We start from the raw sequence: 27,876 nt of genomic DNA, 5'->3' as shown, positions 1-27,876 counted from the left end.
AATAGTCACTTGCAGGTGATAGACAGACAGAATAATAAAATCGACTGACCAATATAAAGAAAAATTTTCGATTTTGCAAATAACAAGAAAATGAATGGAGTGAAAACTGAGTACAGTAAGTCCTCGCTAACCGGAAGTTCGCATATCGTAGTTTCGATTTTTCGTAATTTAGTTTTAATGACCAATTTTTCAATTTTCGCAAACATTTTATGCCTATCGTAATGTCATTGCAAGGAAAAACGCAAAAAAAAGTTTCAAACTGCCTGCAAAAAACAACAATCACACAGGATGCGCATAAACACACTTTCACTTTACTGCGCATGTACTGTATGTTATGCTGTACTGTACGTATTCTCTTCACGCTCGCCTGCATACCTTCCAGTATGAATCCCAAGCGACCCGCAAGTCTTTTGCCGAGCACACCTCGTTTCAAGCGACAACGAAAGGCTGTCACATTGAAGGTGAAATTGGATATAATTAAAAGACATGAACGAGGTGAAGGGACAACGGAAATCGGCCGTGCGCAGCAATCGCTGCATCGACTCTACATTCGATCATTCAAAGTTCGGCAAAGATAAAGAAAATATCACAGATTGCGACCAGTTCGAGTGCAAGGACACGAACGAGAATGAGAGATGGTGCCATGCACAACATGAAGCGTTTATTATGTGTGTGGATAGAAGATCAAACTAAACGTCGCATGCCTTTATCTCTTGCTGTGATACAAGAAAAAGCGCGTCGTTTGTTAGGGCATTGACCCACGATTACGTGATCAATTACTTCTCCAATCATGTTGAGAAGTTTCTCCAAGGAGAACAACATTGACAACAAATCTTTGCTGCTTGTAGACAATGCTCCTGCCCATCCTCAGCAAATGGAAGACTGGTGTGAAAACGTGCAGGCAGTATTGTTTCCACCAAATACTACCTCACTTTTACAGCCTATGGATCAGGGAGTTATTGCTGCTTTTAAAGCCTATTATGTTAAGCATACCATGCTGCAGCTTATCAAAAAAACTGATAAGGACAAGCTATCAATCAAGGAGTTTTGGCGAACATACAACATAAAAATGGCTTTGGAAAACATTGAGGATTCATGGGCGGAGGCGAGTGCCTCCACAATGAACGCTGTATGAAAGAAAGTGTGGCCCGAGTGTGTCCACAATTTCACGGGGTTTGCTGATGTTTCGTTGATTACAAGTCAAATTGTAGACCTGGCGCAGGAGGTTGGTTTGAAGAGGTTGACGAAGAGGACGTGGATGACTTACTGGAGTCTCATGCAGAACCCTTAAGCAATGAAGATCTTATGGAGTTGGAACAGCAGTGGGCTCTTGAGGAAGAAGAAGATGCTGTGACACCTTCATCCAAGCATCTCACCATGAAAAACCTCAGCCAAATCCTCAGCTCGTTTGAAAGTGCCACAGAATTTGTTATCGAGCAAGATCCAAATCTTGAAAGGAGCACTGATTTTAGCTGTGTTGTTTATGATGCCCTTTGTTGCTACAAGGAACGTTATGCAGCAAAGAAAAGGAAAGCCATCCAAGCCCACTCTCCATGCATTTTTCAAGCCAAAAGATGCAGCACCAACTCTATCCACCATTCAGGATGCTCCTTCAACCAGCTGCCAAGAGACCGTTCCTGCTGGTGAAGAAAGTGACAGCACAGTGTCAAGTGAAGAGGGGGACGATTCTGCCACTCCGCAAGTGTGACTTGTCCACCGCAATCAACTCCGTTCCTCCAGCCTCGGGGTAAGTCTCCACGACTCGAGGAGTGTGTTTTGTTTATTTGTGTTTATGTCCAAAAAATTCCGAGCCAAAAACACATCCCCCCTTTAACACATTGGTTTCTATGGGAAAATATTGTGACGTCCACGGGACTTGAACAGTCCCGCCAACGTAGAATGAGCCGAAACGATGGAGGCGGTTTATTTATTTATAACCCAAACATGGCGGTTCTAATCGCTCTACCGCAAACGGGACGAGGAAGGTGGCACGAGTCGCTTTTCACTGAGTTGATGATGTTTATTTGTTTTTATTATTAACCAGAAATAACAAGACTCGACAAGAAGAGGGATCCGGGGCGATTCGACGGGATGGTATGGGATCGGGCGTGGGGAAAAACACAGACAATTCCAATGAATATATAGATCTCAAACCCTCCAAGGCGCCAAGTACGCACGCACGCACGCACGCACGCACGCACGCACGCACGCACGCACGCACGCACGCACGCACACACACACACACACACACACACACACACACACACAACGTAGCTACTTCTGGTGGTCAGGCTGGACCGTGGTGTGGACGCAACTGTCCCTGGATCAGTGTCGGACGAGCTGGCCCTGCTCTCGTCAGGGGGGGCAGGAGAAACCGTGGTGCTGTCGACCTCCTGGTCCTGGCCCAAGTCCGCTCACAGCCGCCAGGGAACCAGTTCTGGCGCCAAATTGCGAGCAGGAGAGGGAGGCAGGTCCGTCCGCCGTTCGACCCCGTACTCCGAGTCAGCAGAACCCCAAAGCCAACCAAGGTGAGGCACGAGGCTCAGCAAGGCTCCAAGACACGATGAAGAACACGATCGAATCAGCACAACAACAAGTACGCTTCCCGCGCAACAGCCTCCACACCAAAAAAAAACACGATCTTTTTGTCCCGATCTTCTTCCTCTTCCTTTTCGACCCCGAACAGAACCTTTTTATCCTCCTGTCCTCGTCACTTCCAATCGAGCCATTTTACTGGCTCACCGCCGTCGCCTTCCGCCAATCGTGATCACGGGGCGGAGCCATCCGCAGCCCTGTCCTGTGACGTCACGGCCAGCCTCCAGGGACTACTAAAAGGGGTTTACGCAGACACCCTTACCCTATCCCGTGTCCCTATCTAATTACGTGACAATTATCATTTCCCCCTTGAAGAAATGAACATTTACTAGACAACTTATCACCATTGAATTGCTACTTATAACATCGAGATCCTGGTAAACTCGAACAGCATGGCATACCTAATTAAACATCCTAATTACCCTTTGAATGCATTCCCCCCCCCCTCAAACGTAACACTGCCCCCTCCTCTGGTACCGCAGCTCCTGCAAGGTATATCATAGGTGCTACCGTACCAGCCTTAACACTTACTGACTCACACCTAATTAACCTAACGAAATAAAGTAGGAGGGGCAATGGGCAGCGAGTCACAGCTAACTTACCTATCCTGCTTAATGTACTACCTCCTTATGGCCTTATCCTCGCCTAAACAATCATTCTTTTTTTAATTTTTTTATTTTTTATTTTATCACATGATAGCACTGAGCGAAGTTGCACTCCATCTTCTGGATCATCGCTCTTGCCCAGCACTCTTCCAGTGATCTGGAGAGGGGAAACAAAAGGTTCCACAAAAACACAACACTTATACTTTACATTCCTACTCTAAGCCTTAACGACACTATTCACAGGATATTTACACTTGACCGCCTCCCCCAGTGGATGCTAATAGACCCAGCGTTACCTGGGGAGCCAATTTTCAAATTTGCTTGCCCCAAAATTATGCGGACATCATGCCCTTGCTGCACCTGTCAAGTTGTGCGGGATCGAGTGGGACTCACACATCTTCACAACACTCACACCATGGTCATCATCACATTTCTAGGTCATGGTCCTCATTTTAATCATGCAGGCTGAATCCCGTCGTGGCCGTGGGGTGGTTTACCACAAGATGATGGGGGCATCTCAGGTGCAACCATGCCCACAGGTAAGCTTTAGTCCAACCCGGACGTTTCTCCGTCCCGCTCCCTTTGATTCCCTCCCCCCTGGTAGCCATCAGCTCTCATCCCGTACAACACTCTGGAAGGGGTCTCACTGGCTCCTCTGGCCTTCCTGGGTCGCCAAGGTCCGACCCGCTTTGGTTGCCCAACCAGACCCTCTCCCAGTTGCCTCCAGACACTGTCACCATTAGCCACCAGGTGGTGAATCTCCTTGAAGGGGGTCGCAATTCACGCTCACCGTGAGCTTCAGCAATCCATGTGGACAAGCACATCATCCCCACCCACAAAACCCACATGACTCCCCCACCCCATCGGCCTTACATGTGACACCTGCATTTCTAACACTTCACCGACCATGACCTTCCCTGTTACCACACCATGTCCAATAAAAAATCAATGTGTGCACCATACATTTCACTTCTTAACTTAAAACAACACACACAGCACTTCTCACCCGATCCACGCACCAGCCATTGGACAGCCACTCGTGCCCGCTTTGTTTCCAATTACCCACTGTCCCGATTGTCACTCTAAAACCCAGCAGAACTTACAAACCCATGCCAATTTTCCCACAATTCATTTTTTTTCCACCAAAGGAGGGCACTTCGCCACAATCTCAGCAGCCGAGCATGGCCGTATATGCTCAGCCCAATCTAGTCTCCCCGACCCCCGACAGTGATCTCCGGACCCGACCTATGAAAGGGCATCTCGGATAGACCTGGCAGTTCAGCAGGAGGATTCACCCTCTCCGAGTCTAAAAGTCTATTGGAGGGTCCCTCCATCGCCGGGTACCGGCAATATCGTTGCATGTGTCCTCTTTGCCCGCACCGGAAACAACTCCCCATAAAAGGCCCCCGTGGGTATCGGTGTAATGTCTCTTCCGGTTCCGGACCCCCTCGGCCATAATCGAATTGCTCTATTGGCTGGGCTGGACCCCGCCGCTTTGGCACACCAACTACCGAATTACCCCTTATCAAACTTAACAGTTTCTGGCAAATTTCCTGAAACATTTGGGTAATGCCAATTTCTCCCAGCCCCCCTCCCTGATCCTGGATCTCCGCCTGTCGGATCGTCACCGATGGCCTCTCTGGAACCCGACCCGGCCGATTCCACGAGGCCAGCCTGGCCGCGCACTCGGCCGCTCGGTGAACGGTGGGTGGATCCTATAACTCCACAAGCGCTCGGACCTCAGGGTCAGGAAGAGCAGCTAAAAATTTCTCTAGTGCCAGTCTGTCCCACGCCTCCACTGTAAGGTCCCGATACGCGATCCTGACTGATTGGTAAATGTCCTGTGCCAGCTCCTGCACTGTCTCACCCGGCTTTAATCTGCGGTGCTGGAGCTGGGCCCGCACCAGATCACAGTTTGCCGCGAACCCAAACCGACGGCTCAACGCCTCGCAAATGTGGGAGCTGGTCAACATCCCCTCCGCGATCACGTTTAACACATCTGCGGCTGGTCCCCGCAATGTTGCCACCAAATTCCCTGTACGTTCCCGCTCATTCCACCCGTTTAGTCAGGAAATGCACTCAAATTGCGTCAGAAAAGCTTCAACGCTCCCTGACCCGTCGAAATTTACCAGGGGGATCACTTTTACGGTGGCCCGCTTCTCAGTTTCTCCCTTGTCCGAATCCAGCCCAGGGATCAAACACCCTTGTGGCTGCGTATCCAATTTCGGAGCCCACTGTGGCCAAAGATGTTTTGTGGTGAGGGTCTCATGGGTCAATTTTGCCTTCCTGTTCCAAACGTTGAATGGACCGATTCACCTCTTCCCGCAGGATCTTCTGGGCTCGCACAACCTCCTCCAAGGCTCCGTCGCGAGTTTGTAGCTGCTCCTCAACCAACCCGGACACTCTACTTACAAAAGACGGCTCTACCAGGCCTTTATCCAAGACTTCATCTTGGCTCATAATTTTATCTTGTTCGTCCAAACGAGCCTCCAATCCTTTTACCTCCTCCGCCAAATTCATCCCTTGCTTCCTCAGCTCTCCCCACTCTTCAACTTGCAGCTGCATACGAGCATCCACACAGGCACGATGACGTTCCAGGCTTTCATCCACTTTATCAACCCGAATGTTCGTTGCATCAATTTTATCTACCAATTTTTTTCGTATATTTTCCCCCTCCAATGTAATTTCTACCTTTGTTTCCTCCAATCTATCCTCGAATTTACTTTGTATTTCTCCCAATTTAACATCCACACACTCCTGCATATCAGTTTTCATTTTCTCTATCTTTTCCCCCAATTCATCCCTCATTAAATCAATCCGTGCACCCAACTGTTCCCCCATTACCCCCAATCGATCCGCCATCTCTGCCCCCTGTGCCGTCATTTTTGCCCTCTGTGTCACAAATTGATTTTCCATTTGTGCCCCCGTGCCGTCATTTCTGCCCTCTGTGTCACGAATTGATTTTCCATTTGTGCCCCCTGTGCAGTCATTTCTGCCCTCTGTGTCACGAATTGATTTTCCATTTGTGCCGTCATTTCTGCCATTTGTGCCCCCTGTGCCGTCACTTTTGCCCCCTGTGCTGTAATTGCACTCATTAAACGTTTCAACATTGTCCAGATCGTCATCGTGCCGGTTTCCGGCGCTGCCGGCTCCGTTACGGGCGATGAAGCATGGTCCACGCTCGGAATGGGGGAGGTTCCAACCCTACCCCCGTCTCTCCCTTCTTCCCCCGACTCGCTGCCAGACATGTGGCCTTCCTCCTCAAATATCTGCACATCCGCCATGGTGCAGAAGTCCCGTTTGCCGCCAATTAATTTAAATTTGAAAAATCCCGCCAAAATTTTCCCGCGCTCGCGCGCTTTTCTGTAATAATTTTATATTCCAATTCGTGGCGAGATTTTAATCTTGGTATATTCTCCCGATACCAAATATAATTTAGAGGGGTTCGAACATCCAACACCCTGACACCAATGTGACGTCCACGGGACTTTAACAGTCCCGCCAACGTAGAATGAGCCGAAACGATGGAGGCGGTTTATTTATTTATAACCCAAACAGGGCGGTTCTAATCGCTCTTCCGCAAACGGGACGAGGAAGGTGGCACGAGTCGCTTTTCACTGAGTTGATGATGTTTATTTGTTTTTATTATTAACCAGAAATAACAAGACTCGGCAAGAAGAGGGATCCGGGGCAATTCGACGGGATGGTGTGGGATCGGGCGTGGGGAAAACACAGTCAATTCCAATGAATATATAGATCTCAAACCCTCTAAGGCACCAAGTACACACACACACACACACACACACACACACACACACACACACACACACACACACACACACACACACACACACACACACACAAAACATAGCTACTTCTGGTGGTCAGGCTGGACCGTGGTGTGGACGCAACTGTCCCTGGATCAGCGTCGGACGAGCTGGCCTTGCTCTCGTCAGGGGAGGCAGGAGAAACCGTGGTGCTGTCGACCTCCTGGTCCTGGCCCAAGTCCGCTCACAGCCGCCAGGGAACCAGTTCTGGCGCCAAATTGCGAGCAGGAGAGGGAGGCAGGTCCGCCCGCCGTTCGACCCCGTACTCCGAGTCAGCAGAACCCCAGAGCCAACCAAGGTGAGGCACGAGGCTCAGCAAGGCTCCAAGACACAATGAAGAACACAATCGAATCAGCACAACAACAAGTACGCTTCCCGCACAACAGCCTCCACACCAAAAAAAACACGATCTTTTTGTCCCGATCTTCTTCCTCTTCCTTTTCGACCCCGAACAGAACCTTTTTTATCCTCCTGTCCTCGTCACTTCCAATCGAGCCGTTTTACTGGCCCACCGCCGTCGCCTTCCGCCAATCGTGATCACAGGGCGGAGCCATCCGCCGCCCTGTCCTGTGACGTCACGGCCAGCCTCCAGGGACTACTAAAAGGGGTTTACGCAGACACACTTACCCTATCCCGTGTCCCTATCTAATTGCGTGACAATTATCATTTCCCCCTTGAAGAAATGAACATTTACTAGACAACTTATCACCACTGAATTACTACTTATTACATCGAGATCCTGGTAAACTCGAACAGCATGGCATACCTAATTAAACATCCTAATTACCCTTTGAATGCATACCCCCCCCCCTCAAACGTAACAATATGTTTTGTTCAACACAGTTTCGCTTTTCATAAGGTTTTCCAGGAACGCAACCCTTGCGAAAAGCGAGGACTTACTGTACGCCCTTTTGGCGCCAGTCATCGCTGGGCACCAAAAGCTTTCGGCGCCCTGCGATAACGTTGTGCAGTGCCTGGATATGGAATAGGGAGGGGTGGTGCACAATTTCAAACAATTTTGGGACTAAAGGAAAAATCTTGGTTCAGATAGAAATAACACATCATAGACTATGACATCATGTGTAAAATGAAATGCTTCATAAATCTAGTCATGGGTCGTTGATATAGTACACTGATTGGATGCCATGCAAGCAATCCAAAAATGCCACACCTGCAGAAGGACTGTCAAAATATAGGTGGTGATATCAACGGAGTGTGGTAAATACTCTGGCTCCTGGGAAGGAAATGTCACATGATGAGCATATTAGAGTGAAGAAATCAGAGTGAAGGCTATCCCTCCGGCAAATTGGAGCCCGACTTCACGTTCCAGTCCGAGATTGATGGAAAGAACAAAACCGGTGGTCAAGAACAGAAGCAGTTGAGGAAGAAAACCCAATCTCTGACAGTGGTGTTAAGTACCTCAAGGTACGTTCACTCCAGGATAAATGACGATCCAATAGAGATCTTGCAAATGACCCAGCTGAAAGTGTGGGTGTTAAGGATTCTTCAAGAACAGCAAGATACATGGTGCAACGTTTTTGCAATAGATATGCTTCAAAACATTTGTTGACTTTGCCTCTCCTCAATAATACAATAAATAAATAAATATCACCATGGGATGTTCCTGTCCCACTGTTCTCCCCATTTCACCCCACACCCTAGACCAAGAGAAATTGTGTAGATACACTGATAGATTGGATGAATGTGTTGATGATGGGCATGATGGGCCAAATGGATTCCTGTGTTAAATATCACTATTTCCTTGTACGGGCTGCCTGGTGTTGGCTTCATGGTTAGGGTGGCGGGCTTTGGATCTTTGGGTCCTGAGTTCAAATTCCGCTCAGCTGTTGAATTAATACCAGATGGGGTTAACTCGGCCTATCATCCTTCCGAGGTCGGCAAAATGAGTGCCAATATGCTGGTATACTGTGTCGGAGTGGCGACCCGTCCAGGATTGTGCTCAATAGCCAAGGAGACTGCTTAAGCAGCCCCAACACGCTACAAAGAGTATGATCACAATCTCCTCTCCTCTTGTGCGGTGTACATAATCCAGTTTCACTTGGAATCAAACACTAAGCTTCTAGTTTCCAACTTCCATGGAGATTGCTCTCAGTGTCATAGCAGCAACAAACAAAGTGACTTGATCATAAAATACTTTCAAGACGTACTCAAAATCTTGATAAACCACGTGACAGTGTAGAGAAAGCAAGAATGGGGTGAGCGAAGCATCATGCGAGTAATCAGTGGGTCTCATCCCTCAATTCAGAACATAAACGGTGAGTATGTAATGGGGGAAATCATAACTTGAGAAGCTGAAGAGGAAAGCTTTATGGACACAAATAAAGGTTCATATCAAAGCTTATTGATAGAGCGCAAGATATGAAGAGACAATGGATGGTGTTGGGAAGGAGCTGGTGCAGGATGTTCAGACAAACAGAGCAAATGAGAAAGACATCATGAAGAGGAAGAGCGAGTTGCCTGGCATCTCTACTGCCGTGAAACCAATCTCAATCCAATGGTTGCCATTCCAATTCCACGCATTGCTCGAGTCATGTCGGCATAATCTCAGGCATGATAGAACAAGGCCAAACAACTTGGGGAAGGGGGCGAGGGGGTAAAAACCTTCTGAAGCAAATATTTCAGAGGGGTTTGGCTAAAATTATTATTTTGGAATCTTTTCATCCCTACTTGACCTTGTTAGCTACATCAAAACATTCTTCTTAACAGACAATTCAAGGCAAATTACCACTTAGCCAGTCACTCCTAAAAATATGGTGAGGTTGAAGTTTATTAACAGCAGGATAGTGGTTGGATTCTCAAATTACCATTTCCTCTTCCACCACCTTCAGCCAAGTCTTCCTGGGTCTTCCCAGTCCTCTACTCCCTTCTACATTCATTTCCATCACTCTTCTTACCCAGTCACTTTCATCCTTCCTCAACACATGACCAACCATCGCAACCTGTTTCTCTTCACAACATCCATCACAGGCTTGATTCCCATCATATTCTGCAATTCATCATTTGTCTTCCCCTCTCTCAACGATATCCACCGAACCATTCGCATTTCCACCCTTTTGAGCCTTCATTGGTGCTCTACGTTCATTACCCATGTCTCACTCCCATAAAGCATAGCACTTCTCTCACATGGAGCATACACCTTTCCCTTCAACGACACTCCCTCCTCGTCAGCACGGCACTCAGTTCCTGAAACTTCTTCCATACACATCTCACTAGCAACCGTCACAGAGTCTGATACACCTTCTCCATTCAGCTTGTCTCCAAGGTAGCAAAACGTTTTCACAATTTCCAACTTCACACCATCTCCACGATCCAACTCAACTTGTCCTCCATCTGCAACTTCCTCTATGCACACCTTACACACTTGAGTGTAACTACCATGCTGGATAATGACCCTCTAACACCACTACATTTTCGATGAACCCACTCAGCGCACATTGTACATTGAATGGAGTTCACTCCAACACCCTTCCTGCACAAAGCACACGGCCAGTTCACAGTTAGCCTGGTGTTGGCTTAGTGGTTCGGGTGGCGGCTTGGGATCCTAGGGTCCTGAGTTCAAGCACCGTTGGGCCGATGAATTAATACACCAGGAGGTTGACTCAGCCTGTCATCCTTCAAAGGTCGGCAAAATGAGTACCAGTGCACTGGTAAGGGGAACACTGCATCAGCGGCATAGCTGCGTCCCAACCAATGATGCAACCAGCAGCGAGAGAGCGAGAGAGCTCCCAGCTCTTTCCACCTCACCACATGTTTTACCACTTTCCATCACCTTCGTCTTTCCGATATATTACTTTTTAAACCATTTTCCTCCATACATTCCTTCCACTCCCATATAGAGAGGTCATCGTTTGTGAAAATTTTAACATCCTGAGCAGCAATTAATTCTGCCTCCTCTGTATCCAACATTGCCTCTTCCCAGGATTGCTTTCGCAAAAGATCTTGCACTCGAGCGAGGATAACCTCAAGTCGATAAAGAGAGCCAGCAACAAATGTGTGTCCATCATCAGGCAAGCCAGATCAGGACAATACCAAGGCTGAACTCTCCAACTTGTTTCCTTCCTCGAAGACAAGGTGGCACTTTGCTAAAGCCCTTCTCCAGTATATGTCCCTCCCATCTAGCCCCTCCCTCACCCCAAAAAGCTTAACTGCAGACTGCACACAAGGCAGAATTTCTGAACTCAATGCTCACCTTCAAAGATCATGTTGACTTCCTAAATGTGTGGAATCGACACATAACTAAATGGTATTTTTTCATCTCATCTAAATGAAGGGTGAATTCCACAAGGCAGCACCTTGACTCACCTGTTTTTCCCCCTCTTATAAATAAAAAAAAACCTCATCATTTCCAGTTTGCAAACAATTCCACATTATGCTATATGGTACCCCCCATCCCATCAACTACTGTATCCTTCTCAGCATGTCTGAAAATAATCAAATGCTCAGGCAACATGTGTGGAACATGCCACCTTGGTATTGTACATTACATCTCTTCTGGCCGTGCTCCACCTACTCTTTCAAACTCTCCACTCCTCCATCACAGCTCCTACAAGATGTATGTATAATTCTAGTAGCCCTTTGTCACAGGATGCTGAGGTTACTTTCTCAATCGATATCCAAACCAGCAGACTCGAGTAAACTCAAAATTTGCGTTAATTTTAAAATGTAAAACACAAGCAGTAGATGCAGCATGGCTGCATCAAAGTATCTCTTTACTCGCTGAAATCCTTCCCCCTCTCCACTCTGCTCTCCCGTCTATATGCTGTCAGAGAGCATTCATGAAAGTTCTTCCCTATATAAACTGCTCATACTTGCTGAACCAATGTATTTCTACATCAGAAAGCAACCAGAAATCATTCAGACCCAGGCAATTTTTCTACACAAGTCAAAGTCGAAATACAATAGTAATATGTCCCCTCATTACTTTGGGGCTGGCAGGATGGCATGCAGGTACATACACTCGCCTATGAGATGTCTCATCTGGATTTGAATCCCGAAGCAGTTATAAACTGTCATCCCGGTGTTTAATGGTCCTTCAGATGGCCATAAAAAGGACGTCCCGTCTCTGGCATTAGTAGGTGGATGGTAAAGACCCCACGGTGTCCTTCGCGAAGAGAAGGCGAGCTCTCGACGCCACCCTGACCAAATTACAAATTCCGGCCCTGTCCTGTGTTGGAGTGGCGACCCATCCAGGATTGTAACCATAGCCAAGAAATTGCTTCAGCAGAACCGATGCTCTGTATATAGCATGGTACATGAGCTCTTTACATTACTCAACTTTTAGAATCACCAGCTTTCCTCAACAAACATTACACAGTCATACAAAACAGACAATTATTCCAACTTGAGAGTTAGGCTTTCAAGCACTGAAATCGCATTGTACCATTACACCACCTAACAGACATTAGTAAAGAATGTGATACTCCTTGTTAATTTTCCAAAATCCAAACTTAATGCTCACCTCCAATACTTTGTTTCTCTTTTCTCCGGCATTTCGATCTACCTACATGAAACAGTACAACCCCACTCTTCCCTCCAAGCTTTCAAGATGACAACACAGTCATCTCATCATATCTTCGTCATTACACACGATTATTTTCATCTACATTAACTCATCCCAAACCTTCACCTCTTACCTGTGTCTGTCTGTCTGTCTGTCTGTCTGTCTGTCTGTCTGTCTGTCTGTCTGTCTGTCTGTCTGTCTGTCTCTCCTCCCTCCCCCCCCGCCTCCCACCCCAACCCCCTATTCGTTCATCCACTTGCTTGTTTGGGTCCTTTGTGTGCTATGCTAACCATCAGTGTGCTTACCTATCATCCGTAACCTCACTTCCCCACAAGCTGATATTTTAGATCTTACAAAAAAAAAAAAACACCTATTCGTATACACAAGCGCACACATACACAATTAAATAAATGAACTGCATGGCAGCTGGAGAGTCTGTAATGCTTGCATATCTGGGAGGATTACAATAAATATGTACAAACTGGACAAGCAAAAGTTTCCCTTTCAATGGGGGATTGCATACAATTATTGTAAGTATACTGTATGCTATATGGCCATTTACACAAGTTACAGAGGCCATGCAAGATTCCTGAGCAGCGGGTGAGTTAAAACAAAGGGTTTTGCTGAAAAAGCTCCGGATTAATGGTTGTGAGAAGCAGAGGCAGCACAGGCAGCTCTACCTGCAGTAGATATGGAAGGCAGAGCCTCTGCTGAGGGATAAAGGGAAGCCTGCGCACACAGGCGCGTTTCAGATGCTGAGATAAGAGAGGGAAACAAAGGTACAAAATGGTGGAGGAAAGTAAGGTGGGGATGGAAGTAAAGGGAAGTGAAGGTGTGGGATGGTGTGTGTGTGTGTGTGTGTGTGTGTGTGTGTGTGTGTGTGTGTGTGTGTGTGTGTGTGTGTGTGTGTGTGTGTGTGTGTGTGTGTGTGTGTGTGTGTGTGTGTGTGTGTGTGTGTGTGTGTGTGTGTGCGTGCGCGTGAAGATGAGGCAAATGGGGGTGAAGTCAAAGTAGGTGGGGAAGGGAATGGAAGGGGTGGGAGAAAGATAGCAAACAAGAAGAAATGAGGAGAGAAGAAAAAAAAAAAAGAAGACGAAGAAGAAGAAGATAGAGAACAATACTCAATAAAAATAAATAAATAATAATCACAAAGGAAAATAATGTAATTAATCAGACGATTCAAGCAACTCTCTGTAAAAAGAAGCAACTTATTGGCGTGATCATATATTTCTCTAACTCGTGGGGCAGATAACAGTAATTTTTGAGAGAAATCATGCAAATGATGATACAAGCATCAAATTTGGCACATTTGTTCTCCAGGGGATTCCAATCAAATCTGCCTGATTGGCCATTTGAAAATCCAAATAAAAAAAAATAAAAAAAACTTCAAAAAAGTCAAGATCACGAATCAATGTTGTATTGGATGCTGGCTGAGATTGGTGAATGTTTTAGAAACATCATCAAAGACGCTCCAAGTCTGCCATGCAGTTTTCTTCCATTTACCACAGAAGGCAGACACGACATCACATCCAGTGAACGCATGTAAGTATGGGATCCCTCTAGCTTTCTCAGGCCCTATTGCAGAAACTACCTCATGGACTGGAATCCATCGTGCCTTGGCCGCTTGGCCAAAGGCAATCCACATGTTCTCAAGACCTAGTTCCTGTAAGGATGGCAGTACAGATATTGCTATGACTAGTACATCCGTGTAATTACCTTAATGATAATGGACTTGCTACCATCCGTCGTTGCATCCCTGGCGTGTACAAATATTTCGAGTGTCAGCTTCTTCATGACAACATGGAGACAGCATCCAGTGACTTCCTTGTGTTGCTCATGGCATCTTCTCCTGTTGTGACAATGACTGTGCTTGTCGTCTGTGCTTCACACGTCTTTTCCGCAAGAAAGTGAAACAGCTCAGTCTTGTTGCTGTCATCTCGAAGAAAGCTTCTCCAGTTACTTGAGATCTTACTGGTTCCTGTCACTCTTCTTCTGATTCCTTGCACCTTTTCGACCTTGCCTCGGACTTCAGACGACTTCTTGTACACATCAAACACTACGTCCACCCTCTCGTACCTGGCACCATAGGATTCCACCTTTGGGATGATGTCTTCTTTAGCATAGTCATCAAATATCTTTGAAGTGCGTGGAGGTAGGACATTGATAAGTGCTGAGCCATCAATGATGACTGCATCTCCCCTTGGTTCTCTGTCTGGGATGTTCACTTGCGCTTCAAGAATTTCAGCCAGCTGTGACTTCAAATTTTTTTGAAGTTAATTTTTTTTCTTCAAATTTTTCAAAATTTGGATTTTCAAATGGCCAATCGGGCAGACTTGATCAGAAAGCCCTGCAGAATAGAAATGCCAAATTTGATGCTTGTATCATAATTTGAACGATTTTTCTACTATCAACTACACTAAACATTACAGGACTCAATCATTGTGTGAAATAACATGGTCTTATGCCAACGTGGACTCAGAGAGTCTAAATCCCATCTCAAATGATCCAAAGACCGGAACAGGCACAATAACTCCATGACAAGGCCAAACAAAACTGCGTGGAATATCACTGCAAGAGGTCATTAACCATACTCCGGGGGAAAATGAATAACAACAAACTACAGTCGGTTCATCTGAGCAACACTTATCCTGATGCGTTCATATACACATTATATAAATCAACACAATTTACATTTTCCCTCATTCTGAAACACACACTTTAACCATTGTGGTAGAACCGGGTGTTTTGAGCAGCCAGATTTCCTAGAATCACCTCCTGTTCCTCGTCGTCGACGTCGTGCAGAATGGGGTTCTGTGGATGCTCTGGGTTGCTTGCCCGATCCAGCAGCTCTGTGGCCAGCACTCGGGATAGTGATTGCTGGAAGAAAGCATGCTGCAAGCAGCACAAGAACAGCACATATTTAGTGCACATCAAAGTCTCACAATTTCATCATTATCTAATCCAGATAATTTTAGCGTCATTCTTGTTCATAGAAACTTGTCGATCAACCCATAACTAATATGATCAAATTCCTTATTGTGAGAGAAAGGGGGAGTGGGTAACGTATATACATACATACATATATATAGTTACGGCTGTGGAAATTCGCAAACCACCATTCAGGTCCCGTAGGTGAGATATCTCTTAAGTACATGTGTAGTTAGCCCCAAACCCGTTGTTTAGAAGAAATAAATGTGATTCATTCGGGCTGCGACGCTTTGAGATAGCCGTTTTTCTGTTCTATCTTTATTTTGAACCAACCACGCTCCAACCGTCAGACAACAACAACAACACCAACAGCCACGACCTTTACCTTCACAACTCGCTCCCGCAAACATCGCATCACCGCCATTCCAAACGGCACCATGGCCATCGGCCACCGCCGGAAACCCTCCACCACCTTCACCTCCCTCCTTCTACGGCCATTCCCGCACCACCTGTGAGCACCTAGCGTCGGGCTGTCCTGGGCTCGTACAAGATACGCGCCGAGCCGCGAGTGCAAATAGTGGCCTTTCCGAGAATAATTCAGATCAGGAATGCTACACGCCCACTTCTGATCCGTCCAATTAGGAAGCGCGGGGCGGTTTGGCCCCGCCTCCAGGAGCGTCTGTCTGGAATCGAGATATGCAAATTCTAAGATCAGGGGAGATTCACGCCCCTTTTCCTCCATCCAATCGGCGAGCGTGGCTCCGCCCTCGAGGAGATCCTGATCCGGAAATTTGCATATTGTTTTCTTCTGCCGGCCTATAAAACGGCGAGCGTGAGGCGAATAGGAGGAGTTGTTGCGCAGAGAGTTCGTTTTTGGTTGGAGTTGTTGCGAGGCAGTCAAGTCGGGTTGGAGAGCGGAGTGGAGTCGGGAGGCGAAGGCGTCAAGTTGGTTTTCTGCAGTCGGCTGAGGAGAATTGGGGGAAGAGTCCAAGGAGCTCGGGTCCGAGGCAGGGAAGACGGCGGTCGGCGACGAGGTCGCGGTGGGATCGCTCGTCGCGGGACCCAAGCCAGCCAACCATTCCCCTTCCCCCAGGGCATCAACAATCCCCCCCTTTCCCCCGCGCTGAGATAGTGCAAAAAGGGGGCCCCGTTCCCACCCCACTCCAAGCGGTGCCAACGAAACCCGCGAAGGAGCACGAAGTCGGGGCACCGCCGCGCAGCCACATTTGCGGCTCATCACGAGGACGCGGGTAGGACCCCCCCGGTCTCGCGGACCTGACCGCTCCTTCAGGTCCCGCGCACACATTGGCCTACGGGCCCGTCTGCCCCCTTGCCTATGAGGGTGGCTTCTTTCCTTTGCTTTTGAGTAAATGTGTGTCGGCGCCGTCTGTGAAGTAAAACCGTATAAGTGCTGCCGTGTGTACGCGTATTCGGTAGTATTTCTGCGTCATTGTTTCTTTTGTTGCATTTGATATATGTGCATTCTGTTTGGCTGTATATGTGTGCTCTCCGTGTGCCGCGGAATAAATGTGCATTATGTTGAACTGTTTTCCCGTTTCGCTTCGTCTTTTCTTTAATTGAATCTCCATCTTGCTTCACGTAAAGGGTTCGTTCGTAGTGGGCTTAAAACACCCGATAATTAATCGGAACCGTCGAGGCCGATGATAACACCGCTCAGTTATCCCGATAGCACGGAACGGACCGCTTAAGCGGTTCGTGTCCGGAGTCGGCCTGCGGCGAGGTACGATCGCCCGGTCTACCATCCGCGTGGGTACTTAGGTAGGTCGAGTTTGGCGAACAACCCTATCCTACGCGGGTGGCCGATTGGCACAATTGTGGTGAGGTCGAAAGGCCAACCCGTGACTGGCTGCGGGCGATATTTCCCGGAGGGTCATGACAGAATTGTCCGTCCGGTGGGCGACGTGCCGCGATTCGAGTCACGTGGCCGTTCGCACGCCGGCGGGCGCGAATATATATATATATATATATATATATATATATATATACATATACATATACATATATACACATATACATATATACATATACATATATACATATATACATATACATATATACATATATACATATACATATATACATATATACATACATATATACATATATACATATATATATATATATATATATATACATATACATATATATATATATATATATATATATATATATATATATATATATATACATACATATATATATATATATACATACATATATATATATATACATACATATATATATATATATACATACATATATATATATACATATATATATATATATACATATATATATATATACATACATATATATATATATATATATATATATATATATATATATATATATATATATATATATATATATATACATATATATATATATATACATACATATATATATATATATATATATATATATATATATACATATATATATATATATATATACATATATATATATATATATACATATATATATATATACATATATATATATATATATACATATATATATATATATACATATATATATATATATATATACACATACATGTATATATATATATATATATATATATATATATATATATATATATATATATATATATATATATATATATATATATATATATATACATATATATATATATATATACACATATACACACATATACATATATATACACATACATATATATATATATATATATATATATATATATATATATATATATATATATATATATATATATATACATATATATATATATATCAGGGTGCAAACACAATTTTCCACCAAAATCATAAACACCACTTGAATAATCACAAACACAAGCATTTTCTTTGAAGAAATTAACTTCCCAACTTGTATTGTCCACACTTTTTCCACCCAACTTTAAGCATCACATACACTGGAATGAAAGTGATTGTGAATTGTCTATTCATAGGCATAGGTTATATGTGGTAGAACTTTTGACTCAAGCATTTCCTTTCCTTCTCTTTTTTCCTTACAAGACTCCCCCTTTCCTTACAAGCTCCATAACTGTTCCTTCCCTCTCGATCTTCATATTCCTATTTCCTTGCACTCCTACCCTTCACCCCCTTTTTCCTGCTACTCCTCTAACATCTCCTCTCTTAACCCACAAGGAATCTATATTTGTGTGTGCGAGAGATGTTTATTTGTGTGTGCAGGTGTGTTGCCATTTTCTCGGAGATGGCCAAACGGACCTTCGTCATACTTTCAGAGGTTAATCAATGAGTGCTGTGTTAAGGCAAAAAAATTTTTTGGAAAATTGTGAAAAAAAAAAAGTTGGAATTCTTTGGGGTTTTTATTTTTTATTTTTTTCTTCAATCTCTCCATAGTGCCTAGGCATTTGCAGCTATGTGAAAGGTAATATTGTTGCGGACTGGGAAGTTCATTGAACTCAACATACAGGTCCTATAGTTCAGTTATTTTGATAAGTTAATGTGGATAGATAGCTTCCCGTCCCTTGTCTAATGGGTAATTAAATGTTCATACGCTGTGGAGTTATTTTGACAGTTAGGGTTTTTCTTTTACATTTTTCTACCAACAAGAACTACAACAACAGCTGCGGACCACTCCAGCTTGGAATAAAACAATGACGAAAAACCCTCTACTCCCAGCATTCTCCACAGGCTCACAAGGGGAAAGGTTATGCCCCCACCTACCGATTCGCTTGGCAGAGTGCCCAGTAGAGGAAAGGTCAAGCGGCGCCCGAGAAACCCTCTGCGGCTCACAAGGGGAAAGGTTACGCCCCCACCCACCGATTCGCTTGGCAGAGCGCCAAGTGGGGAAAAGGTCGAGCCATGCCTGAGAACGAATCACGCCTGTGCGAGCCACACCTGAGAATGAATCACACCTGTGTGAGCCATGCCTGAGAATGAATCATGCCTGGGTGAGCCACGCCTGAGAACAAATGACGCCTGAGCGAGCGTGCCGGAGAGGATAAAAAAAAAGGAGCAGAGGATCCTCGCAGGGGGAGTCTGTCTGGCTGGTCTTGGTCATCATCTTTGTCCTCGTCACGATCGGGAGCTCGAGCGACGCCAGTCCCCGCAAGAACCGCAAGGGTCGCTCGCCGGTGCCTGGACTCGGCTCGCCTCCCGCTGGCGCCCGGACAGAGTCAGATTGAAGACCACATGAGGTGGACAGGTCCAAGACAGACCCTGGTCTTCAGCCCAACTGCCCTCCGGGCTGGAGGTCCGAATAAAGACCATTTGGTCTGATTCTTTGGCTGTGTGTGCGTGTCCGTGGGCCCGACTGCTAAGTCGTGAATTGTATAAGTGCTTTTTGCCTGTATATACGTGCATTCATTAATATTCGGTTTAACTCTGCCCTTCTGAACTCCCCTCAACCCCCCATTGTAAATAAACACCCTCATTTGTTCAATGTTTCAACTCGTTCATGTCTATTCCTTCATTGACTGAGCGTGCTGAGTGTTGGAAAGTTAGCCAGGCCGTTGCCGTTGTAACGGGATATTTGGGACCGACGGAACTCGGTGATCAAACCGCTCGGATCGCACACGGCACGAGTACGCTAAGCAGCTCGTTCCGTAAGGGTGCCGTCGAGGGTGAATTTCCCCGGGAGGTTGGACCATGTGGGTATTTAGGTAAATTGAAATTGGCAATCGACCCTACCCCACGTGGTCTGTCTATTGGCGAGTTCAGTCCAAAAAGGGACCCGTACTTTTCCAACGAAGTGCGATCTAAATTCCGGGCGATCGGTCGAGCCGACTCTCCTGCTCTGTCTGGTGGTCGTGCTCGCAGCCGACGCCCGGCCCCGTAACAATATTAAATGATCTATGACCCCATTCCTTACTTAACCTGGTGTTGGCTTAATGGTTAGGGTGGCAGGCTTGGGATCCTAGGGTTCTGAGTTCAAATTCTGCTCAGCTGTTGAATTAACACCAGGTGGGGTTAACTCGACCTGTCATCCTTCCGAAGAAGCTCCCTATAAAAAGACACTTCTGCGTTACGAGCATAAACCCTTTGCAACAGGCAACATAAAAGATATGCCAAGAACTGGAAGGCCATCAACCGGAGGTCAGCAGTGTGAATTGGTCGATAATCTGTTGCCAGGTCATAAAAAAGTTGACCCGTAAAAGATCCGCTGAACTTGGAATATGGCGTTCGAGAATGAAAAAGCACACGAAGGTTGACCTAAAATTGCATCAATATCACCCAATGGTCGTTCAAGAGTTATCAGGCAAAATGCTCCGGAAAATGTCCCACAGAACATGGCACAAAATTATTCACTGTAATGACAATGATGGAGCTCAAATGGATCCACTGGGCATTTAAGGCTTATGTCATATGCTGCAAGATGTGTAATAAAGTAAAAGAGTACTGCTAATGTATGTGGTCTAATTTGTAGAACCCTTCAGTGTTGTCAGCTAAGATGATAAAAGGCAATGTCACAATTTTTTTTTACAAGGGGTGACAAGACGTCGTGGCTACTCTGCACAATCAGGCCTCAACTCATCAACACAAAGCACTCAGACAAGGTTTGATGCAAAACACAAGTAAAGGAAGGATTTGGGCATTTTCCTCCTTCATGGCTGTGCCCAACTTCCCATCGTCAAATTAATAAATGCACATCTTTCCCCATGTTCAAATGGAGACCAAAATAAAGTTTGTGAAAATTTAAATTTTTACACTTCTAAATGTCAAATTCTAAGGTGAAGTGCACAGCTCCAACTCAAGAAGAATACGTCTCCTCAAGCAAAATATTTCTCTTCCAAAAGTTCCCCTACCATGTAAAACACACTCAATTTTTCCTCCCCCATATCCACTGTTCTTAACTACATCGACTGCATATGAATATTTAAAATAAAATAAAAAGTTTGTAGTAGGAGTCTACTCTGTATAAGAAGTGAAGAGATCAAGAGTATGACAATGCGAGAATACCAAGACAAAGGAAGCAAGAAAATCTTTGAAAGTGATTGAGTGCATGGCGGTGAAAGAGTATCAATTATAGCGTTTGGCAAGTTCACTCAATAAAATCTGGGACATGCTCCACTCGTCCACAATAAATACAAAACTTTGACAAAAGCATAAATAATGAAATGAGGAAAATAAAATAAACCGGATGGATTGTAATTTCAAACTAAAATAATTAACCTCACAGGATATTAACTTTCCATTTGGAAAGAACCACTCTACTCAAACAAAATGTTCAAAAACAAAACGTTTTGATTTCTGTCCATCACTTTTTGCTGAGAAGGTGTGCCGATGGCACGTTGCGGTGTCCACTCACAGTTAGAAGCTTGTCAGCTGTTGGTCGCTTTTTGGGATTCTTCGTCAGGGCAAGCTTAAGGAAGTTGTGAAAAACTGGAGACCTGTGAGAATTGCAAGGCAGAGCAAAAGCATATTAAACTGTTAATGACATTGCAGGGATACTTGGCTGCAACACTTGCTGCAATGATGGTGGCTGGAATGTAAACACATATGGAATGGATGGGAATACTAATTGTGGCACTGTAGCCAGGATAGCAAAAGAGCTAAAATAAAAAATAAAAACAATTATGGGTTCAACTTAAACAGACAAAAAGTTAACAAAAATATTAATAAGTACAGAATACAAAATAGGATGGAGAATTTTCAAAGCACTGTCGTTAAATACGGAGTAGATCCTGAGGACAAACATATTGTTGTGGATTTCTGCCCGCCGGCATGCGAACGACCGCGTTTAACCAATAGCGGCCGCTTCGCCCACCGAACGGACAATCCAGTCGCGGCTTTCCGGATCAATGCCGAAAACCAGCCACAGGTGTGTTTTTAACCACACCACAACCTTGTCCGTACTTTACCCGCGCTACAGGGTCCGATCGCCAAATCTTCGATTTACCTAATTACTCGCGCGGGTAGATTACCGAGAGATTGTACCTCAATGGGGCCTCTTGGAAACGAGCCGCTTAAGCAGCTCACTTCGTTTTGGGATAACTGAGCGGGGTATTATCGCGCAGCCCCGTTGGACCCGATCACTTAATCGGCTATTTAACAACCAACTATATTCTGAGTGCAATATGGCAGTTCAATCAGGGAAAGGACGCAACGAACGGGTGACATTTAAACAAGCACATTTATTTCACAACCAAACATGCACGTATACGGTCAAAGATGCAGATATGCAGTCATGCATGCAAACAATGCACGTATTCAATCATGCAATGAATGGGGGTAGGGACAAGACGCGAGCAAGAGAAAGAGCTACCACCGTCTATTTATTATGTACAGTCACTTATCGACAGTTCTACTTACAGACATGGCGCCACAACGTCCATGCAAAAGAAACAAAGTTAAAGAAAATCCCAGGACAGACGAGGGGTAGACTGGACCCTTTGGGGTCTTTATAAACACGGAGCCGTGTAGACCGCAAAGGCTCCGAGAGACCGGGCTGGCTAACTTCACCCTCGTGGTGACTTGCTAGGGCAACCCTCGATGTCCCCTCTCCCGCGATCCACGGTAAGGCACGGTACGGCAGGCCGCGCGCCTTGGCTCCACTGCGCTCCAGGCCCCTACCGCGGCTCCACTCACTGCCCACAACTCTGACACGACACCCTTTTCTCCTTTCCACACACCTCCACAACCTCCAGCAGCCGACGACAACAGAGAGAAAGAGAGACCTTGCGTTCAGCGCGCCCTTTTATTTCCACGGCGCCTCACCCCTCCCTTCCGCCCCCATCCTTCCAGCACGCGCGCGAAACCTCCAGAAGAAGGCCGTTTTCCTCGCCGAATCGGGGTTTTTCATTTACCTTCTCCTTTTACCGATCGTTGCTTCTTTTCCACATGTGTTTGTCGTTGGGGGGAGGGGTGAGGCCGTCGTCCGTTCTCCCCCGATGAATACCCGGCTTCTCGCATGCGAATACCCGAGGTGGCAATGCGGTGGTGGTATGGTTGGCGTTATGGTGGCGTGCCTGGCATTTTGTGGTGGTCGTGAGGGTGGTGTGGTTGGGCGGTGGTGGTTAAGGTGGTTGTTCAGAAGCGGTTGTCGAGAGCGATGTTGGTGGTGGAGGTGGTTGTTGTGAAGCGGTTGTTGAGAGCGATGTTGGTGGTGGAGGTGGTTGTGAAGCGGTTGTTGAGAGCGATGTTGGTGGTGGAGGTGGTTGTTGTGAAGCGATTGATGAGAGCGATGTTGGTGGTGGAGGTGGGTGTTGTGAAGCGGTTGGTCCAAAATAACGATAGTAAAAGAAAAACGGCTAACTGAAGATTCACAGCCCGGTTACACGAAGAATTCCTTTAGACGTCGGTGGGGAAATCTATCTGAACACAGACTTATCGGCATAACTGATCTAAGAACCTATATGGTGCTCTGCGAATTTCCACAGCCGTAACAATATATTTGTCCACTCAATACCTGGATATCCTATTTCCATTATCTTATCTGAATCATCTGCAAAGTACATCCAACTCTGGATCTGCCTCAACTCTGTTCATTGCGGAGAGTGCAAAAATTTCAAATAGACGTAGAAAACCCATTCTATCTGTTGGATTTCAGACTAGAATGAAAATGCAGTATGAATTCTGAAAATATCTTCAACGGAAGAGAAATTACACACAGCTTGAGACAATCTCCATTTGTTATACTGGAACAAAAGGAAACAATTTACCTGCAGCTTAAACCTATTTATTGAGCTTTGAAAATTAAAAAATAAAAAGCGTTCTTATGATGAAGGACTAATTGTCGAAACTTTTGCCACACCTCACTTCTCAGGGTAGTAAAACACACTCTTATCAAATTTAAGTTTATTCATTCCATTATTTAGTCAACAACTTCAGTCGTATCTCGAGAAGTTCAAGTTTACCATGCACATGCCTGAACTTGGGTGGGCTGCTTTCTTCAAAAGAATAGATTTCACAAATGTGCTTGTTTAAAACAAGATGAATAATTTCACTTCAATAAATTTGAATTAATTAGCATATTAAGACAATGGAAAAAATAAATTGAACAATAATCACAAACCTTTGTGCTAAATTCCAAGGTTACCGTTTTGTTTTGTAATTTTGCGGTTTTTAAACTTACAAAAAGGATTTGATTCAATGTCATGAGACAGACCACACCATAGAAACAAACCAACCGTTTGGTTGTACAGCAGCCTTGCCATCTGGCCACACACAGATTTCCCCCATTCAATTTCACGTTTACTATCTTACCTAACCAACATTAAACGTTCATTTTAATTCACGAATAGAAAAATAATTAATATTTTGCATTTTAATGCTGTACAAGTTGAGCTCACAAGGGCACACGGCTGTCGATGTCTGGCACGCTTCTTCTTCATGCATTCAAAATTATATCCAATGCTTATTCTTGCACAGAATGATGCTCAAATAGCTTTATTTTGTCAGTGCAAAGTGGATTACCAGGAAAACTAAAACTCAACCTTGCTTGACTGTGTTCATCGTGAACTAGAAAGATCAAAAATCAAAAATATTTTGAAACTGCCACAAAATCTGTCCTGTCAATTGAGATTTACATAAGAAACATGTAGCCAGAGACCCTGCATCCAGTAGCCTATTCTCGTTGGTCTGTTTATGATTTAGAAAGAGCCCAAGGAAGATATATTGCTGGCTGTGGATTGACGATCCCACGATGCTCACTTCACCAACTTCATGTCCTCGTATCAAACTTGACAGGTATCCAAAACACAACAAACTAGGTGAGAACTAGAAAGCAGAATTTGACACAAATGCACCAATGGATAAGCCTCTGTCCACATTTGATTCCAACCCATTTACGTTTGATCTCAATTAAAGGTCATATGAAAAATTAAAGTGAGTGAGAGAGCGAGAGAGTGAGAGAGTGAGAGAGTGAGACAAGACATAATTAGACGACTTGTGGACTGCAAAATGATTTTCAAAGGGCACAGGACATTCAACTTGTTCAATTTAAAATGGAATCAGTTCATCTTTGTATTAAAGTCCATAAGTGGGTAAAGTATGGTTTAAATCTGAGTGGTTCATAAGTTATTGCAGCAACACATTTTCAATTAGAGGTCACTACCATAGGCCTTTGACCTTTCAAACCCAACATTTAAGCAGTTTATCACTGGATTATAGTCCACAGTTATGTCAAGTTTGGTCAAAATGGTGCCCTTCAGCGGTACACAAGTTATCACGGAAACAAAAATCAGATACTTTCAGTTAAAGACCACATGACCTTTGACCTCAATATTGTATCAGTTCATCTTGGCATCATAATACACCTTTCCACCAAATTTGGTTTAAAAAAAAATCCCTTCAGTGGTTCACAAGTTATTGTAGTAACAAAAATTGATCACAGACAGACGCACGGACGGATAATCCAAAAACATAACGCCTCCGGTATCTTTGGCAGTGGAGACAAAAAGGTAAGGAATTTCAGGTTTTTACCCAAAAATAGTTTTATTGCCTTCTAATTGATACTCAGAAGTTTTTCTAGTTAGTCATTAGTGTCTAAAAGATCATGCAACTCACCATTGGCCACATTATGCTTGTGACTGCAGAGAGGATGATGATGTACAAGTATCAATTCTGTACTGTATTTTAGATGCATGCTGTACGTTAATAAATGAAGATGCTGTGCAACAGTGAAGGATATTTTTGCTAATAGCAGTGCTGGTGATAAAAAGCGGGCTCCGCAAAGCGGGCGTAACCCCCCAGCCCCTTGACGCAAACCAATTTCAAGATGGTGGCCATATTGAAAATCGCAGCACGCCCATTTTCGAAAGGAACCTTCCTCTACTCAACCACAACACACCCAGCAAAAATGGATTTAATCGGACAAGGCGTTCTCCTCAAAATTGACGGAAACCAATTTAAAGATGGCTGCCGTGGCAGCCACAGTGAAAATCCCAGCATGCCCATTTTGGAAAGGAACCTTCCTCTACTCAACCCCATTATACCTCGCCAGAATAAAATCAATGTGTGAAGCCGTTCTCAAGTTATTGTCCGGAAACCAAATTCAAGATGGCTGCTCTAGCCGCCATATTGGATATCGGATTGCGCTGAGTATCGAAAGGAACCTTCCTCTAAACACCCCCATTATACCCCCATGAAAATAAAATCAATCTGTCAAGCCAAGCCGTTCTCAAGTTATTGTCCGGAAACCAAATTCAAGATGGCTGCCCGAGCCGCCATATTGGATATTGCATCGCACTGATTATCGAAAAGAACCTTCCTCTACCCAGCCCCAACACACTGCAAAAATGGATTTAATCGGACAAGGTGTTCTCCTCGAAATCGACGGACACCAATTTCAAGATGGTTGCCATGGAGGCCACATTGAAAATCGCAGCGCGCCCATTTTCGAAAGGAACCTTCCTCTACTCAACCCCAACATACACCGCAAAAATGGATTTAATCAGACAAGGCGTTCTCCTCGAAATTGACGGAAACCAAAAGTTGACAGACGCCCAGACGGATGCCCGCCGGACAACGCCTATGATGACAATACCCCTTAGCCAATTCAGGCTGAGGGGTAAAAAGCACTTCAAAAAGGTGGTTCTGGTGGCCTATACTCTTGATGGAGCATCAAAGTTGTGAACATAACTTGCGGCTAAGAACCAATCATTTTAATGACCAACTTTCCTTCAAATCCCTCTTTATTACCTGTGCCACAGAAGGTGGACGGAGGTTGCTTTCAGCTCATTGGCTTGTCTGTGAGCAGGATATCTCAGAAAGTTATGGAAGATTTGGATGAATCTTGGTGGACAGCTTCGGGTATTTGACAAGTACGAAGATTCGATTTTGGTGAAGATTCTTCTGGAATCATTAAAATGATTCTTCACTAATGAGAGGGCAAAAAACGATATATAGCTTGAAGTTTTGAAAAGTTGTGGATTGATCATGACAAAACGTGGTAAATGAATTGGGTAGATGACAACTACAAGCCAAATAAATTTGCGTTAAGGTCCAGGTGTAGATCCAGTCTATCAGTGGGCTACAAATCGAAAACTGTTCAGCCTGGCGGAGGTATGCACTCTACTGAATGCCATTCTAGTTCATATTCTGACCCTTTTCGCTCTTCTGATCACTTTACCCGAAAAGCTCATATCTTTCTAGACATTGTAAGACAGCAACCGCAATGAAGCAAGATATTGCTGTTTGCACAGGACAACAGGCAGGAACTTCAATCTGCCCTCTCACACAAGCATTGATTCTGCACCTGATTATTGATTCTGCATTAGAATACCTTCACAAAAGTCTGCTTTCTCTCATGCACCAGTTTATCCCATCTCATCTGCTACTTTCCTATCAATCCGCTAGGCCTGATACACAGAATGGTGTGGGGAGATGGTTGCAGTCAAGTAGCTTACTTTTGCAGCTTGAAAAAGTAACTCGACTGAGGGCAACTTTCGTTCATTTTGTAGGGCTCG

At 44.9% G+C, this 27,876-nt stretch overlaps 1 protein-coding gene across 6 annotated transcripts in view; it reads right to left on the bottom strand.

Moving 5' to 3' along the window:
* LOC147014406 (mitogen-activated protein kinase kinase kinase kinase 3-like) overlaps positions 1-27,876 on the bottom strand; it is a 187,297-nt gene that overhangs the window by 109,762 nt on the left and 49,659 nt on the right. For 4 of the 6 annotated variants that reach the window (XM_085852329.1, XM_085852325.1, XM_085852326.1 and 1 more), the window contains 3 exons: positions 21,777-21,858; positions 15,321-15,440; positions 13,229-13,303 (listed from right to left, as the gene is read on the bottom strand). In XM_085852329.1, the coding sequence (XP_085708455.1) occupies positions 13,229-13,303; positions 15,321-15,440; positions 21,777-21,858 (277 nt within the window). The remainder of the gene's footprint in view (positions 1-13,228; positions 13,304-15,320; positions 15,441-21,776; positions 21,859-27,876) is intronic. The other 2 variants (XM_085852328.1, XM_085852330.1) reach the window with 1 other exon arrangement.

The sequence above is a fragment of the Eptatretus burgeri genome, chromosome 13 (genome assembly GCF_056783735.1).
Source record: "Eptatretus burgeri isolate ZD-2024b chromosome 13, Ebu_testis_v1, whole genome shotgun sequence".
NCBI lineage: Eukaryota > Metazoa > Chordata > Myxini > Myxiniformes > Myxinidae > Eptatretus > Eptatretus burgeri.
This window is presented reverse-complemented; position numbering and strand designations above follow the sequence as displayed.